This window comes from Miniopterus schreibersii, assembly GCF_964146895.1.
Source record: "Miniopterus schreibersii genome assembly, chromosome: 5".
NCBI classification, from domain to species: Eukaryota; Metazoa; Chordata; class Mammalia; order Chiroptera; family Miniopteridae; genus Miniopterus; species Miniopterus schreibersii.
Window position 1 is genome coordinate 40,139,903 of NC_138106.1, and position 18,307 is coordinate 40,158,209.

The following is an 18,307-nucleotide window of genomic DNA, read 5'->3' on the forward strand; positions in this document are numbered from 1 at the left end:
ATTATCCATAATACGTGGCTTTGCAGTTGACTAAGGCTTCTGATAGCTGTCATTTTTCCCTCCATTCTGAGAGATGTATATTATAATTCTTTCCTATTTTAGGATTGCCAGAGGTGAAGGGACTGCATAAAAGCCTAGGGAATAAATAGAACAGGCAAGGTTTAAATTTTGTTCTTTGACCCCCAGTCCAGTAAAGTTGCTTACTGCTCTTGATGTTGGGTAAGAATCCTTTTCCAATACTCTTGGCTTTGAGAACTAAACCTTTTGCTCTTTCACAACAAAATTGGCCTATTAATTCCAGTGTTACCTCATGTTATTTTATTTTCTTTGTCAGGAATTAAAACTAATTATCCTTTCTTTTTCTGTTTGTTGACGAGTCCATTAACTAATCCAGGTCTCATTTTGCTATTGACTGTTGGGAGTCCTGTATTAAAACTAATTTTCATTCATTCCTCTTCGATTTTAGAAAAGGGATAAGCAAATAACATATTTGTGCAAGCATCTGTTCTCCTAATGACTAACAGTGCTTGGTCTGTTTTGATGATTCCCTGCCTATCTTTCATGATGAAAACTAGTAGACTGACTTTTAGTAAATCTAAAACGTTTCTTCTATCGCTCCACCTTTTTTTTTCTTCTTTTTTTAAAAAATATATCTTTATTGATTTCAAAGAGAGGAAGGGGGAGAGAGAGAGACAGAGAGAGGAGAGATGGAGATATCAATGATGAGAGTCATTGATTTGGCTGCCTCCTGCACGCCCCCGTCTGGGGATCAAGCCTGCAACCCAGCATGTGCCCTGACAGGGAATCCAACCATCTCCTGGATTTTAGGTCAATGCTCAACCACTGAGCCACACAGGCCAGGCCATCTCTCCATCTTTTCATTCATTCTGCTACCCTAGGTTAGTCCCACCTCATTCCTTGTTCCTAATTAGGTCTCTCTTTTTCCTACTTTGCTGCAGCCTTGTTCCTACCAGCTTTGTTTTAATTAATTCATAGAACTGATTAGGTCTTTCCCCCGCTGTACAGTCCTCAGTGACTCTTCTTTGCCTGCTGGTAGTGTCTACCTGTCTCTTGTAACATCTAAGGCTCCTCAGAATCCGGTAACTGCCTTCCTAGCTTAGATTCATTGCTTTCTGCTGTTCTCCCCCTTTCCTCCCAGCCCATCTATATTTCAACTATAGTCAGCATCTCTTTGCTTATACTCATGATGTTCTCTTTATGGAAAACCTGCTCTCTGCCTCTTGGCTCTCCCTCCTTCCCATTGTTGAGTGCACCATCTAGTTGGTGAATAACTTGTCTTTTAACTCCTGGTTCAAATATCACAGCCTCTATGAAGCCTTTCTTCTCTACTTGAGTGGAATACATTTACTTTTCTCTTTCTCTCTTATCTCCAACCAATCCATCAGCAAATCTGTTTAAAAGGTATCCAGAAACCAACTGCTTCTCACCAACTCCACTGCTGGTTTAAGTCTCTCTCATTTTTTACTTGGAGTATTTGCAGTAGTTTCTTTACTGGTCTACCTGCTTCTATCTTCGAGCCTTAAAGTTTGTTCTTCATATAATAGCTGGAATCTTATTAAAATGCAATTAAGCCATGTCACTTTCTCAAACCTCTCCAGTGGCTTTCTGTCTCACATAAAGGAAGGTGAAGTCCTTAACGCTGGCCCATGCTGCCTTACATGGCCTGGCCCCCGAATCCTGTCTGATTTCTGATCTCATTACTTATCACTGTAGCCTTTGCTCGCTGCTCTCCAGTGACACTGGCCCCCATGACATACTTACATGTTCCTGGAAATTAATAAGAGCAGAAGGAACAAAAAGATAAATAACAGAAAAAAAATGAGTTGAGTTTAAGTATGTAAATTGAAAGAGCTCACCAATTTTCAAGTAACTTCAAGAAAAAAAAAATACACTTAGGAATATTTTCAACTTTTTTAAAACAAAATAATGAAGGAAACAAAGTCCTGCAGGAGTCTAGGGAGAAATAAACAGTTTACTTAATTTAAAGGAAGAAAATTCAAATTTACTTCAGACTCCTCTATAACTCTAAAATGTGCGTTGGCTCAACTATCTAGTTTCAGGGGACCCAGCTAAAACTAATTGATGTGCTAAAGATTTTTGTGTGACAATATAACCTGCAGGGTTTTATTTAATATTTTAAAACTGGAGTAAGATTTATACTATATAAGAAAGGCATGATTAAATGGTATATTCCTTTTTAATACTGTATTTGCAACCACTTAAAATTATATAATTAAACATGGGATAATTAAATGGAAATCTATAGCATGTTAATGGATTAGAAGACACAATATTGCTGAGATATCAATTCTGCCCAAGATGACCTATAATTTGATACAATCTCACCCAAAATTCTACCCAGGCAATTTTGTAGGAATTTACAAGTTGCTTGTAAATTTTATATGGAAATTCAAAGGATCTAGAATAGTGAAAACAACTTGGAAAAAGAGGAGGAAGGCAAGGGAGGGGGTGGAAATAGTCTATATCTTGATTGTGGTAGTGGTTACACAAGTGTGTACAATTGTCTCAACTTATATACTTAAACATTGATGTACTTTATAGTAAGTTATACTGTAAAGCTGATTAAAACTAAACCAAGCATACACACCCAAAAGAAGAAATTAGGCATTAGAAATAAATAATCTCAGATCAACGTTGGGAGCATTTTAAAGGTGAATGTTCAAAGTCCCAGAGAGAAAGAGAGACATTAAAAGAATTCAGAGGTGTTCCAATTTGCAGTCTCTGCTGACTTGAATCACCAGGGTATTTAAAAATCATAGCATATATCAGATTCCCACTTCTTGCAAAAGCCTGAAAATTTGGTGCAGGTGATAGTGGCCATTTGGTAGGGAATAGGGAAGCAGGCAAGTCTAAGGAATTATGAATATGTGATAGGCCAGGGAGGCTGAATTTAGTACTGGAAAAATATTAAACATCATCACAGAACCAATTAGAAAATAGTGAAGCTAGTACAGTGGCAGAAGCTTGGCTTTATAAAGAATGGGCCAGGCCAGACCGTGTCAGCCCCTCTGGACACTGAGTGGCAGCCTGGTAGTTTAACCAGAAGCAGTAATCCGAATGATTCTTGTCCCTGGTCAGCTATTTAGATGCAGTCAGTATAAACCCCTCGTCACTAAAATTGGAAAATATGGTTTCCAGTGCTAGATTAATCCTAGCTGAGGTTTGATAGCTAATTGACCAGCCTGGGATGATGTGAAGAATAGAGGGGAAAGAATGAATGTTCCAGATAGGGAATAGCATACTCGAATCAGGAGTGATGGATGTATAGTGTGCTTGAGGCATTCAGAGGTTTGTATGGGTAGAACATGGGGTGGGAAGTGTGAGGGTCTGTGGGCGAGGGGGGAAAATGAAAGAGCTGAGGCCAGAACACAAAAGGCCTTAATTAACCATGAGAAAGAGCAGAATCTTACTGGTGAATTCCCCTGGGCCATAATGGAAGTCCTAACAGACAGCTGGTTCTAGGGTTCAAGGTGACTTCCCAGGTTTTTTCAGTTCTATCACTTGGTGCCTCTCCCTGCAATTAAATTGAGCAAACATTATTATACTGAGAAATAAAAAGAGGAATCTTTGATGTTAAGTAGACCGCTTTTTAGTTCCATTTTAATATTAAAGGAGATTGTATGCCTTTAAGTAGGTTTTTAAAAAATAGCCACGTTGTTGTAAATTAGAAAAATGTGTAAGTACAAAACTTTGTACCCGAGCCTAGAGAACAGAGAAATGAAGGACTGTCACCAGATGAGAACAGATTCTTAGACACTAGATGCTAACCAGCTCTTCTCTGTGACCTCGGGAAAGTCTTCTCTGTGCCTTAATTTTTTATCTATAAAATGGGAGTAAGAGATCTGTTATCTACAGTTCTGAAATTTCAAAGAGCTCTGAAAAACCGGTGTTGGTTTTGTTTTAATTTCATAAGTTTGTGCCCAACTCATTTGGTGGTGAAGTCCAACCTGAATTTGAGGTTTTTATAGTCATTTCCCAGGTGGTGCACATATTCATGAATTATACCGAAATGTTAAGGTTTGCTTATGGGGCACTGCCCTAAACCCTGCTGGAGCTGTTTATAATATATACTTTATGAACTTTAGTCTCTTTCTAAAATCAAAACAGTTCTGGATTCTGAAACATCTGGCCCCAGGGTATTTAGATAAAAGATCATATACCGATAACACCTTCCTCATAGGGTTATTCGAGGTTTCGATTTCTTACAGCAGAACTCAGAAAATGGAGAAGCTATTATTATTTATTGTTATTTAAGTTCAAAAATTAGATTCCCTTCCCCATCCCCTGAGGATGAGTAAGGATTAACACCGGCTGAGACCTAAATTTATTCTCACTACTTCTGTATTTAGTCTGTCAAGTTTGAGTTATAGTATATCATTTATTGAAATGGAATGTTTCTCTTTACTGTCCTCTGAACACTTACCATTTGGTTTTTGCAATCTTTACATACTTGGATGGATGCCTTATTTGCCTCCAGGTGTTAGCTGACAGACTTACTTTTCAGTCATCTTTCCTAAGGTACATCTTACGAAACTCATGGTTAGATTACAAATAAAAATACATCTTATTTTCTTGGAGTTCTCAATAAAACTGAGTTCTTAACAATGTCTTTGTTTTTAAAGTCATTGGTTAAAAACACTAGAGGAAAAATAGCCATCTAGATTTCAGTGTTTCCCAAGCAGAATTTTATTTTCATGATTGATTTTTTGGCATACTTCCTATTTCTTCAAGCCATCTAAAACCCTTTTGCTGCATTTAATCCTTGACCTGCAGGCATGGAGAACTGATTATGCAATACACTATTAATATTAGGAAGATTTTAACTGAAAATTTTATAGACTGAAATACTTGGGATATAAAAAAAGATTATTTAAATACATATTATATTTTTAAAGGAAGAGATAAAGCACTTACTTTTTAATGTGCTTTTTGGTAGGATATTTGCCTTTAGTCAGAGTTGGTTTGGAACATATCAATAATGACTCTCTGCCACTCTGCTTCCTGGTCCCCTGTGTCTTTTCCCTGGAAGGATGTTGCTGCCAACTTATGCTTGCAACCTGTGTGTGTGTTTACCCTTGTTTGGGTAAGTGTTACTAGGTGCTCCACTCCTCACTGACAATTCTAGTGCCTGGGTGGTTACACTCCAGCATCAGAAGAAATAGGAATGCAGTGAGGGGGGACTGACCCAGAGCACAGGGTGCGAAGGTTTAATAGTGTATATGGATTAGAATGGGGACTTTCTACACTGGTTCAGAGGTAGAAAGAGAAAGCAACACAGGATAGGACTCCCCACCCCCCTTTTTCCCGAATTGGTTCTAGGTCTCATGCTTTTTCCATCCTATTTTGCCAATTCTAAATCAGCCTAACAGCCGACCACTGAACTTCCTCTCCCTGCAGATGGAAGTGTAGGCAGGAAAGGTTTCACTCACTTGTGAATAGAAAAATCCCCACCCTGACCCTTTTGCTGTCATGATTCGCTGTGTTGCATTAGGCCAGTCCTTTTTTTCCATAAGAGCATAGAACCAAATGACCATGGCCAGATTTTGCATTCTCTAGGCCATTAGGAGATAAGTGTGGCAGTTTGGGGGTGCTTTTGTTTTGTAGATTTATAGCAGGTTAACTTTGGGTAAAATCTCCTCACATTCTGCCAGACATTTCATCTTAAAAAAAAATAAAATCCCCAAACCCTAATTCCTGTGAGGCTCTCTAGAGTATTGTAAGGACAGGATTTATTATAATCTGTTTAAAATCACTCAATTCATACGAGCATTGTTTTTCCATTTTCTAGTACTCTATAAAGCCACTCATGGTATTAGTCATTTAAACCCCTCTGAGACCCAGTTTCTTCATCCCCAAAACAGGATGTAATGCTATAAACGTGTTTTGAAAAATGTAAAACCTTTTGTAAACAGTGGATTTTATTTAAAGTAGAAAAAAATTATTAGTTTGATTAATGAATATAACTCTATCATGTATATACATGTATGTAGTAGTCAGTGGTAAATATGCAGCTATCAAGGCAATAAAAGGTGAACAGAATTTCCTTGCTCTGATTCGGGATGTAACAATATCTTCTGTCGGTTCTTTCCTTCCTCCACCATTGGCCCATCTCTAAGCAGTATTCCACGGAACTGAAGAAGCTCTACTGCCAAATTGCCAAGACATGCCCCATCCAGATCAAGGTGATGACCCCACCTCCTCAGGGCGCTGTCATCCGTGCCATGCCTGTCTACAAGAAAGCTGAACATGTCACTGAGGTGGTGAAACGGTGCCCCAACCACGAGCTGAGCCGTGAATTCAATGAGGGTAAGGAGGAGAGGATTCTGTTGCTGTTCAGCTAAGCTCCTTGAAAACAGGGGTCCTGTGAAGACTTTCGTTTGGAGCCCATTTACCTGGTTACAACCTCTGCAATCTGATGGTAGCTCAGTCTACTTTTTTTTGGTTGATAGAGTGCCTGAGAATAATGATCTATATATTTGTGCTTTCACAATGACTCACAATGATTGAACTATTTAATTTAATATTATTAATTACTGGGTAATCTGAACTTGTCTCTCTACTCCCTGCTGCTTATTTTTTTCTTTTTTAATGAGAGGGTGTAAGAAGAACAATGTGGCATTTGGTCATTTGGTCTGTTTAGCCCAGGCTAGGGAACCCGGCTTTAGTGCCTTCCCCAGAGTGACTGTCCAGGCCTGACCAACTGAGAGCTGAAAGGGTAAGAGGAAGGAGAATACAAAGTGAGCAATATGAAGAAACAGAGAGAAAAGTGGAAAAGAAGAAAAATGAAAGAAGACAAAAGATTGGCAAGAGGAGTAAATAGAAATCTGCAACATAAGCCAGGGAGGGGGATAGGTATCTCAGGGCCACCTTTAAGGTCTGCGTCCATGCCCATGTTCTGAGGCATAAATCCCACAATTGCTTTACAGAAGATCTCACTGTTTCCAAGGGTTCCCTGACATTTGATATTCTAAGGTTTTGTGAAAAAAGTCTAAGTAAAGAACACAGAAAAGTGGAAAGGAAGGATAGGAGAATGTACACAGATTCATCAAAGAGTGATGAGGGTGCAGGACTGTTGGGAGTTAAGACACTTTATGTAGAACATATATTTATAATGGAAAGATTGGTTGGTAGCTAGAATGTGTGAATATAGAGAATATAGGAGATGATACCAAAAAATTACTGGAGAAAGAAAAAGAGTGGGTAGAAATTTCAGATGAGAAAATAAAGTTTAAACCCTCCTACCTTAACACACCTAATTTTTACGCAGTAACTTCGCGTATTTTCCTACACGGTCTCCTTGTCCATCCATACCTCCGCATCTTGCTTTTCACTTAACAATATGCCACAGAGATTGTTTCTTGCAGCTAAGCTTTATTATAGGTTTTTATGCCTGCCCTTGATCCATCAAGATGACATAACTGTTTATTTTTTTTCTCAGTGTTTTACATAATAGCTGTTTTTAGTTTTTGCCATAATAGATGCTGTTTCAGAGGGCATCTTGACACACTTAGCTTTCCACTGTAATTCAATATCAGTTTTTGTGATAATATGCGGTCAAAGGTTAAGAGCAGCTTTATGGTTCTCAGTTCTTGGATCATTTGGAGCTTTGTCCAATATCATAATTTTGTGAAACTTTGCCTAGTCTTTCTTTCTTATTTCCCATCCTTGGGCTCTTTCAGCACAATAAAACCACTAAGTTTCTCATCTTTATGACTAAAACAAAGTCTAAAGTTGGAAACTTTGTGATGGAGAAGACAATAGGCAAACAGAAAGGGATGCCCTTGCCATCTGTTGCCTTTTATTTGTTTGTTTTTTTCTGGTCAATTTTTTAATACTATTTCTCAAGGTGTTTTTTTGTTTGTTTGTTTTTAATTAATTTGTTTCTTTTTCTTCTATTTTCCATAAACTACCAAAATCTTCTCTATGGATCTAGTCAGATACGTATTCATAGAGTTCTCTCAAATGTTGGGTTATTAACCTTAAGCACTGGAAATAGGACTGTTCTCCTAAATATATATGAGTGTTCCAGACCTTTCTGGTGCTATAAAGGTTGTGACACCTTCATGCATTAGATATCTGGCAACAGGATCTTTTCCTTTTATCAAGGATACATATTTCCTCTATTAAACCATTTCTTTGGCTGCCAGCATTCTTTCTATGCTGTTTCATTTTGTTTTCTTTGAAAGTGAAGAACTAACAATTTTGTCTTTCTCTGCTCTGCAGGACAGATTGCCCCCCCTAGTCATTTGATTCGAGTGGAAGGGAACAGCCACGCCCAGTATGTAGAAGACCCCATCACAGGCAGACAGAGTGTGCTGGTACCTTACGAGCCACCCCAGGTAAAAAGATAAGGACTGGGCTGAGTTGGTGGATGACTCATTTCAGTGATAAAGGGTGTTTTGGGCATCTATTTCTGTCTTAGTTCTTGTTATCAAATATGTAACCTTTTTTATTTCTTCTCCACATATTGCTTCTCTACCTCCTTCAGAACTCCTAAATTTGTACTAAATTAGCTTGGCAACATGGCTCTGTGCCCACATTCCCATCTCAAAGGCTGATAATAATTGAATTTGCAACTGGGTTAATCCATGACCTTATCCAGAGAATTTACCTGGCAATTGAGGTGGTAGTGAATGTGCACCAATCCTGGATGCCAGGAATCTTCACTGCACCTGGGAGACCCTGAGAGGGATGGCTTAGCTGAAGGTTGAGTGAACAGGTGGCAAATTAGAAAAGCAGAACCCTGGCATAGGAAGACCAGAGTCTTGGTTGCTGCTTGCCGTGTGAACCTTTAACTGTGACCCCTGCTCTCCGGACTTCAGCTGCCCCATCCATAAATGAGCACTTTGGACTAGATGATTTAATGCTGAGACCCTTTTAAGCCCCAGAGTGTTATTTATGGAAGTGTATCTTCAAATCTATGTGATTCTGTTTTATCTACATTAGGGAAACTATCCCTGGAGCACTGCTGCTATTTTTGGTAATGCTTTCAGCTCTCCCTTTACAGCAATAATTATATATGGGATGAACCCTGTTTAAATTGGGTGATATGTATCCGCTTGCAAATGAATCGGGTCAAAGATGATTCCTTTTTAGGTCTATCTCCCCTCATGTAGAGTCCGATGTTGCAAACATTAGCGTTCAGCTTCCCAAGAGACAAGGCAAAGAGGACTGACAATGGGTTTTAGGTTGTCTTCCTAGAAAAAAGCATTATCACCTCATCAGAAGTGGAGTTGTTTAAACGGAGGGAAGAACTGAGAAGGGAGACCATTCGATCAGATGATTGTTAACACAGACTGTTTTTCCCCATGTCCAGGTTGGCACTGAATTCACGACAGTCTTGTACAATTTTATGTGTAACAGCAGTTGTGTTGGAGGGATGAACCGCCGTCCAATTTTAATCATTGTTACTCTGGAAACCAGAGAGTAAGTGGCATGTGCAGAATTGTCATTCTGCAGAAACCATGGGCAGAGGGCAACGTGAAATTGTGTTTGCTTTATCATTGCTTTTGCATGTGCAGCAGAGAGCCGCCCTCGATTTTATCCTCTGTGCTTTAAATCCTTGCCGCAAATACTTACATAAAAGATCTAAGAAAGTGGAGACAAAACCGGGTGGGTAAACACAGAAGGGGGAAAAAAAGAGGGAAGGCATGCAAGTCGCTTCATACCTGAATTCTTGACATTTAACTGGAAAGGTTTCTGATTAGACAGTGTTTGTTTTCATGTGGCCCCCAAGGCATTTAACAGTTCCTTTGAGTAAGCCTGGGCTGCCTAAGGGAGTTTTATCCGGAGACATCCACTGGCTTAATTCAAGCTTCCTTCAAAATATGTAGCTAAATACAGCTGTTCGGCTAATGGCTTGGAGGTTCTTTGCAGAACAAATGGAATGTTATTTACTAATATTGCTTGTGGCATGTAAGCACTTTTGTGTTCTGCCGAGCGCTGTGGGGTGCACCCTCAAAGCAGCCGTGACTGAGCCATGGTGACAGTGGGCTGGTGATGACCAGCAGTGGACCTGGGAGACTTCAGGGAACTTTTATAGTTCTTTTAATTTGGCTCTTTCCTCCCCTCTTCTCTAATGCGTAGTGGGCAAGTCCTGGGCAGACGCTGCTTCGAGGCCCGGATCTGTGCTTGCCCGGGGAGAGACAGGAAGGCCGACGAAGACAGCATCAGAAAGCAGCAGGTCTCAGACAGCACAAAGAACGGTGATGGTACGAAGCGCCGTAAGTAGCTGTAGAGGCCGGATGGAGTAGGGTTCAGTCCAATGCAGATACAGGGGCGGGGGCTGATATTTGAGAAGCTGTATAATAGGACCGGAGGCCTCTAGGGGCGAGGATGACTTGAGGCCCCAGAGCCGACGGGAATGGCTCTCACATTGCTGGAGGTGTTCAAATGGGCTGGAGGTATGCATTATAGCTTGACAAAGACAAATCGCCACTGTGAGGATTTCTTAGTCCCAGACCAGTAGCATCAGCAGCATCTGGAAACAGGAGAGGTATACATCTTTAGTTCCCATAAACGCTGGTTATGAGGCCCAGCAATGTGTGTTTAGTAAGCCCTCCAGGTGACTCCAGTGCTGGCAGAAGTTTGAGAATCAGTATCTTAGTCCATTGGTATCAGTTTATCTTTCTGTTACTGAGCATGAGGGCTGAAAATCCATCTGCCAACCTCATGAGTCTATGAGGACAGTGAGATTTAAGGACGCATTTTGTAAAGCACCCTCTGGAGAATATACAGATCTGGGTTTCACTGAGTCTTGACATTGAGGCCTCAATCACCTTATCAATAGTGAGGCTAGTGATTTGGTTCCGTTGTTTTGTTAAGCAGAAAAAGCTTTTTCAAAAATGAAACTCACATTGAAAAATAGATGAAAGCAGAGGGGCTATAGTTGAAGGGGTCAAAGCTAGGGGGGGTCTGGGGCCCCATGGTCTGCTCATCACTACCCCGAGCCACACCCCACAGAGGCCTAGCCCTCCAGCTAACCAGGGGTGAGAACCACGGGTCCACACGTGTTCTAACTTGTGAGGTTTGATTCTAGACAGTGTCTCGCATATGTCTGATATCACCAAAACAAATATTTTAAAGTATGCCACACTGTAACTAATTTCATGAAAAACATTTTAATTTTATTACTAATTAGTGTCCAGAAGAAATAGAAATTATACTGTATTTTACAGGAGAGTCACAGAAAGTTATGACAACTAGTTACTATTAACTTCTAACTGTTCAGTATGATTTGCCTGTCCTGTTAAGCTCTTTCTGATTATTCTTCAGAAAGAAGAATATATATATATATATATATATACACACACACACACACACATATACATATAATATGAATTATGTAAGTTATTTTTAAATGTAATAATATAAATAACATAAAAACAATTTATTTTCACCCTAATTTTTCTCTTGAGTCTAACTGGTGGCCTAGTTCCTATTCTTTCCTGAGCACCTCAATTACTTACAAATTAATGAATATCAGTAAGAATGGATTATCTGAACTTTGGTAGAGGATCATCTTTATACCCTGAATCCTGAACGTAGTTTCTGATTTTGGAAACCACAGGAATTTATGAGCTTAATTCACTCATTTTACTGAAAAGAAAACTGAGGTCCTGGAAAGTGAGACTGCCTGTCAGAAGCTACCTGATGCATATATTAACATGAGAGGGATGAGCGCACAAGCTGAATTCATTGTCAAGACAACCTCTACAACACGCATTTACCACCTTGGAAGATAAATGACCTGAAAAATAAAACATAAAACCAATTCATCTTCCTTTCTTTAACAGCTGTTCACAGACACAGGCCAGTAACACAGGGATTTAAGCCTTGGGCCATTTTCCAGCATCTCCCAAACTCTGCCTTTCCCTTGTCCTGCTTCACTTACCCCCCACCTCGTTACTGTTAGGTTTGCACTTAATGTAAAAGCAATCATCACCAATTAAATGGATGCTAAGATCTAGAAACTCTGATCTCACAGGCGTTGCTGGAGCTGTTTCTGTTTAGTAAACGTACTATTGCTTTAGAAATGTTCCCAGAATGAAGCTTGCATTTTTTCTCCACCAGCTTTTCGTCAGAACACACATGGCATCCAGATGACATCCATCAAGAAACGAAGATCCCCAGATGATGAACTCTTATACTTACCAGTGAGTCTCCCTTGGGTATCCATGATCGCTTCATTTTCACCTTCCTTGAATGAGCTTTTACTCTATGGTCATATTCTGATTACCTGTGAAAATGAGAAAACAAAGAAAATACTTTTTTTTTTAATCAGGAAATAACCCCTTGCCTCTATATTTTTGGAATAGATGAATAGTATGGGCTCCTGTCCCTACTACTCACCCAGTCAAAGCTACACCCCTAATAGAATTTTTCTTACACAAATATTTAAAATTAATTTATACTTCATTATTCAAGACTGATAAAATTATCCTAGACAACATGGCTACACCAATTTAGCACTGAAATTTTGTCAGGAGTTCAAAAAGTCGATCATACAACATTCATAGAGAGTTAACTGTGATTTCTTTCAAGGAGTAGTATAAAGAAAGCCAAGCAAGGCAGACTCCCCAGTAGTATGTGAATGGCTGGAGGGCTCAGTCCAATCACTGCTCCTTTCCATGAGGAACATTCGTTCTCTCAAGATCCCTAAGGTGCCCTGTGTTAGTCTGCAGTTGCAATGTGTTGAAATTTTATTCCCTTAGGTCTTTGCCATCTAGAGTGACAGCAATGTTTTAGTAACCAGTATAGCCCTCGATGCCATCTAACCTGACATGAGACACAGGCAAGCAAGGCCAGGTTTGGCTGGGATCTGTCACCCTGGGATTGAAACTAAAGCAACTCAACAGGTCTGGGTGTGCCTTACCGGTTCCCTACCTTCTTTGGGCCCTGACCATCAGGGAAATAGACTGATGGTAGAACAATCAGACAGTGAGTCAGCTAAGATTCTCATTGTCATGTTTCTCAGGCTACCTATAGAATCTGGCCTGAGAACGCTAAGCTAAACATTATCCTGATACACTAAATACAGTTGTCCCTCCCCTCAACCAAGGATACCAAAATCCACGGATTCTCAAGTCCCTTATGTAAAATGGCATAGAGCATTTCATAGGGTCTGCCCTTCACATCCAGGGATTCCCAACCACAGGTCAGAAGTACTGTTTTCCATCAGAGGTTGGTTGAATTCATGGATGTGAAACCCAGGGATACAGAGGGCTGACTGTATATTTATTGAAAAATAAAAAATCTGCATTTATAAGTGGACTCACACAGTTCAAACCCATGTTGTTCAACAGTCAACTATGATCCAAAAACGTAGTTTGTTTTTAGCTGCTAACATAGGGATCACTTGGAAAGCTCTTTATAAATGAAATTTCAGTATGTACTAGTGGAGGTACCCTATAGTCAGTTACATCTTACGTTTAATGAAGAATTAGTCAAACCATATGATTTCACTTATATTAAGTGGAATCTGAGAAATAAATAAATAATAAACAAAACAGAAATAGATTCATAAATACAGAAAACAAATTGATGGTCAGCAGATTGAGGGGAGAGGTTAGGAAGATGGGTGAAAAAGGTGAAAGGGATTACAAAGTACAAATGTCCAGTTATAAGAATAGTCACAGGGATATAAGGGACAGCAGATGAAACACTGTAATAACTATGTACTGTGTCAGATGGGTAGCAGATTTACCAGGGGGATGCCTTCATAAGGTATATGAATGTCTGATCACTATGTTGTATACCTGAAACTGATATAATATTGTATATCAACTGTAATTGAAAAATAAATTTAAAAAAAGAATTAGTCAAACCAAAATGTGTGAAGAAAAATTACCCTCTTAATATAACATGAATTTGGTACTTGTTGCATGGCAAATATGCTAGACCTCAAGCATTTAGGGATCAGTAGGATAAAATTCTTACCTTCAGAGAGCTTGCCTTCTAGTGAGGAGACAAAGAGGTATAATGTAATGGAATCATTGTTTCAGTGGAGCTAGGCATGGCACTGTGGTCGCACATAGGAAGGACAGAAGACTAGGACTAAAAGACTCAGACAGGGAAAAGCTTCTCAGAGAAGATGATCCCATAGCTGGATGAGTAGGAGTTAATCCAACAAAAGGTAGAGAAAATCTTTCTGAATTCTGACAGATTCTGGCTGTCATATTCAGGGAGGAGACTGGGGTGAGGTAAGTGAACTGCCGAGGGTGCAAAATTTAAATAGGCCCTCACTCACTCATTCTCAGGGCACTTTAAGTGCCCGACGTGCTGTGCCCAGAGTCCATGGCTGATGTACCCCACTGGCCTGCTCCTGGCCCTGCTCATACTGTGTAAAGCTTTTAAGACATTCTTTTAAAAGGAGAAACACATTTTACCCCAGCTGAAAGCTTGTGTCCTTCCAGAGGTACAAGCAATTTCATTATTTGTGATAGTTATGCTTTATAAAGTCACTGTGAACACTGAACCATTGCTCCTAGGGGAAATACAGAGCTAGGTTTCTGTGAGCCTCTGCTCACAGCACTTTCAGCAGCTGATCAGTACATAACCTTGTTTTATGCGTGTTTCTATTTAAAGACACCTTATTTAATGTATACTGTTGACTCATTAACATTGAGCTCACAGCCAATAGCACTATAACCATGCTCAAACGAAGCTTATCTAACCTGTATTTTCTCTATAAGGCACATCACAGCCTTCTTATACTCAAAAGACTAGACAGCACTTTAGTACTACACTCGGGGACCAATTTAAACAGCAAATTCACCAGCAAAAATTGTGGAAAATGTGGCACTAAATAGACCCTGGGAAGGACACTTGTCCATAGCATGAGTGAGCGCTGAAACAGGAAGGTAGAGCCTTGCCTTGTTCATCCTTCGCTGGAACAGGCATGGGCAACCCAAGGGTTCTGTCACTCTGCTCGCGTCTGCAAATGACCACTAAGAGCTGCGGAGTACTGATTTTCATGTTATCAATAAATGTTAGCAAGTAGGCGAATTCGTCGACGCAGACTCTCTGAAAAATGAGGACTGACAGTCCCAGTAGTTCTAGAGCCTTCATTTTTCCGTCCCTCCTTCTGCCTGTTTCCGTAGGTGAGGGGCCGTGAGACGTACGAAATGCTGCTGAAGATCAAAGAATCCCTGGAGCTGATGCAGTACCTCCCGCAGCACACGATTGAGACATACAGGCAGCAGCAGCAGCAGCAGCACCAGCATTTACTTCAGAAACAGTGAGTGTGCCCACGTGTCATCCGAGAAGGCATTAGTGAGAGCGAATGTCACAGTCACACGATTGGGGGGCGACGCAGAAGATGATGTGAGACAACAGGCCCGCATAGGTTCAGATGAGCTAGTGCGGGGCTCCTTTTTCAGTTTCAACAGCCTTCTGTGCTCGTCATAACCTTCCCTTTGACAAGTCCAACCTATATTCTGAAAGGGAATTCAAATTATTTCAACTGAATTACAGAGACTCATACTGACAGAGTAAGTTTTCTCTCTACCCCAATCCAAATGCATCTATCAATAAGGAATTTTGAGTATGCATGATATTTGAGCAATAATGTATATATTTAAAAACACATAATCTTCCCCCATCCCAATGAGTTATCTTGTACCTCTCCTGGGATGCACACAACCCACATTTGGGGAAACCATTATATAGCAGGGACAGCACATAGGTTATAGCATAAGTGACTCGGTTGAGTGCAGTGCTGGGAAGGATCCTGAGACCCAGTGCATGCTCCCTGGGGAAACGTCTGCATGCAGGAGAGCACAGTAGCATCATGTTGCCATGCTTTAGCATCCCTGTTCCAGGCTGTCTTCCAGCAATATATTTTGGCATAAAATTGGGCCAGATTTTGGAACCATATATGCATACAACCTTTTATATGTTAATTTTTACCTTACTCTTGGATCTTTGATGATGTTAATTGTTTTATGACTAACTAGAATAGAATAGCTCTTATAAAAGGAAGGGAAGTTGGTGAATCAGGACTCTGCATATACTTAGCTTTCTGTAGTTAAGAATAATCTGTTAGCTTAATTAAGATACGGGAAGTATTGCCGGAGTCTCTGTAGATATATGCAAAATGTATTCATTTTGGGTCCATTTGAGTAATTCAAACATTTGACTTTACTCTTCAGGCAAAAAGAAATGAAACCAAAACAGTCTTGCCTAAGGCAAAGATTATCTTTTGCAGTAGAAATGTAAATGAACATTACATGTGTGTTTTTTCTGATATATTATTAGCTACTCTAGAGAGATAGCTATGAAAAGTAGAATCAAGAGGGCTTGTTATTCTTTTTTTAATAAAAATAAATAAAGTTGAGGATGTTGGACAGCTTCTCTCATAGTTAGGAGGCATCCTCTAAGCCTTGGGGGCTGCAAGCCTGGAGTGGGCAGTGGAGGGATAAAAAAGGTGTACTCTTTCTTCAAAGGACTTTAGGCTTTTGGGTGTTTAAGAACCCTTTTGCTTAGAAGGGATCTCACCGTTTACTTTTAGCATGAGAGTTTGGGGAATTATAATTCTAAGGTTTTAAGCAAGGCTGAGTGGAAAGGTTAATCACAAAGTTCTTTAGGGACACAGAGTATTCCAAAGGAAATTTAGAACTCGAAGTTGCAGACAAAATTCCCATTGCCAATTCTTTTGACTCTTTAGTATATCAGATAGAAATATATGTTAACATACTCATGGGTAAAACTGATTTAATTCTTATAAAGTCATACAACAGAGATGAAAGAAACAGACCTGTAACATCATTACACACCCAGAGGTGATAAGAGCCACCCCAAGATATACATATCATGGTATTCAGAAACTCTCCCAATTACCTCCAATTCACTCTGGAAATGTTTGGCTCAGCCAAAATGACCTCTGAAGAATGACACAGTAGCATATTATGCCGACCTAGTTGTTCTGTGATTCTCTTTTCGGTCTTTTTTCTAATTAACAGGAAAAGTACTGTTAAAAGGCCACATTGGAACCGATTAAATCCGATTAAATGGTGTGGTTTAAAAGATCTGACCATCTAGCTCAGAGTTGGCCATTTTTTCTATAATGCACCAATAGTAAATACTGCAGTCTCTCTGGTCCATATGGTCTCTTGCAGCTACCCAGTTCTGCCTTTGTAGCACCAAAGCCCCAACAGCCAATAGGGAAACAAATGAGAGTGGCTGTTATAGCAAAGCTTTACTTTAGGGCCACTGAAACTTGAAGTTCATACAATTTTCACATCATGAATTACTCTACTTCTTTGAATTTTTCCACGTTTTAAAAATGTAAAATACCATTCTGTACCTATGGGCCAGATTTGTCCTATCCACTGTATTTTGCAGACTTTTTTCTAGATAAACGAGTGACCCTTCCTTCATTGCTTCTTGAGGCTCATATTTTTTCACAGAAATATTTGGAAGTGAATGTGTGTGTTCTAAAGTAGAGAGGTATTAAAAGTTTTTAGGAAATTGTAAAGTGACTTTTAAGGTGACATTTCAGTATCTAACAAAACAGCAACCTTTATCAGAGATTTACTTTGTCCCAGAAGGTTAGGCACACCCATCCAGACTCAAAATGTGGTTAATGACGCAGCTCCATTATCAGTTAAGACTGGCATAGTTGACTTGATTCATGTAACAAACTATCAGTGAAGATCTGCTGCATGAAAGCATTAAGGATAGACATGAGTGAGATGGGGCTCCTGCCTTCCCATAGCTTTACAATTTAATGATGAATTCATAACCAGAACACCTTTTGAATTTTAAAAAAGCTCTGGAAATTTATCAAGCTTCTCTAGGTCATATAATAAGGGGAATCACTTGGTGTCACACTTTTGGAGACTTTATAAGCCAGGAGGATCTGCGTCAGTCAGTTGAAGACGTGTGCTATTTGCTTGTTTACACGGCATACGTGAGACTGCATTGCCTGCTGTCCCCATACGATCAGTTATCTGGTGCTTATTGTCTGACTGGCTGGCAGTGGTTTAAAGAGAAATTATTTTCCAATTCCTGTTTTATATAACAATCTATTTCATCAAAGAAAAAAAGTGCATCTTAAAATTGTGTTATTTTAAAAGCCCCAAAGATTTTAGAGACCCACTGTCACTTTTTTGCATGTGTGGCCACAGATACATAGTGAGGAATGGGTAGACTCATAATTCCTTGGGGTGTCCATTTAAAGTATCATTGCATGTGTTTGAGTGGTTCTCTCACAGTCTTCTAAGAGCTAACTTCAGATGTGATAACTTGTGCATGGAAATCTAAC

General features: G+C 39.7%; 1 protein-coding gene across 7 annotated transcripts in view; it reads left to right on the forward strand.

Annotated features, from left to right (window-relative positions):
- The window catches only part of TP63 (tumor protein p63), a 201,619-nt gene that overhangs the window by 166,857 nt on the left and 16,455 nt on the right, over positions 1 to 18,307 (forward strand). For 4 of the 7 annotated variants that reach the window (XM_081138593.1, XM_081138590.1, XM_081138591.1 and 1 more), the window contains 6 exons: positions 6,162 to 6,348; positions 8,266 to 8,381; positions 9,359 to 9,468; positions 10,129 to 10,265; positions 12,115 to 12,197; positions 15,144 to 15,280. In XM_081138593.1, the coding sequence (XP_080994719.1) occupies positions 6,162 to 6,348; positions 8,266 to 8,381; positions 9,359 to 9,468; positions 10,129 to 10,265; positions 12,115 to 12,197; positions 15,144 to 15,280 (770 nt within the window). The remainder of the gene's footprint in view (positions 1 to 6,161; positions 6,349 to 8,265; positions 8,382 to 9,358; positions 9,469 to 10,128; positions 10,266 to 12,114; positions 12,198 to 15,143; positions 15,281 to 18,307) is intronic. The other 3 variants (XM_081138594.1, XM_081138592.1, XM_081138596.1) reach the window with 1 other exon arrangement.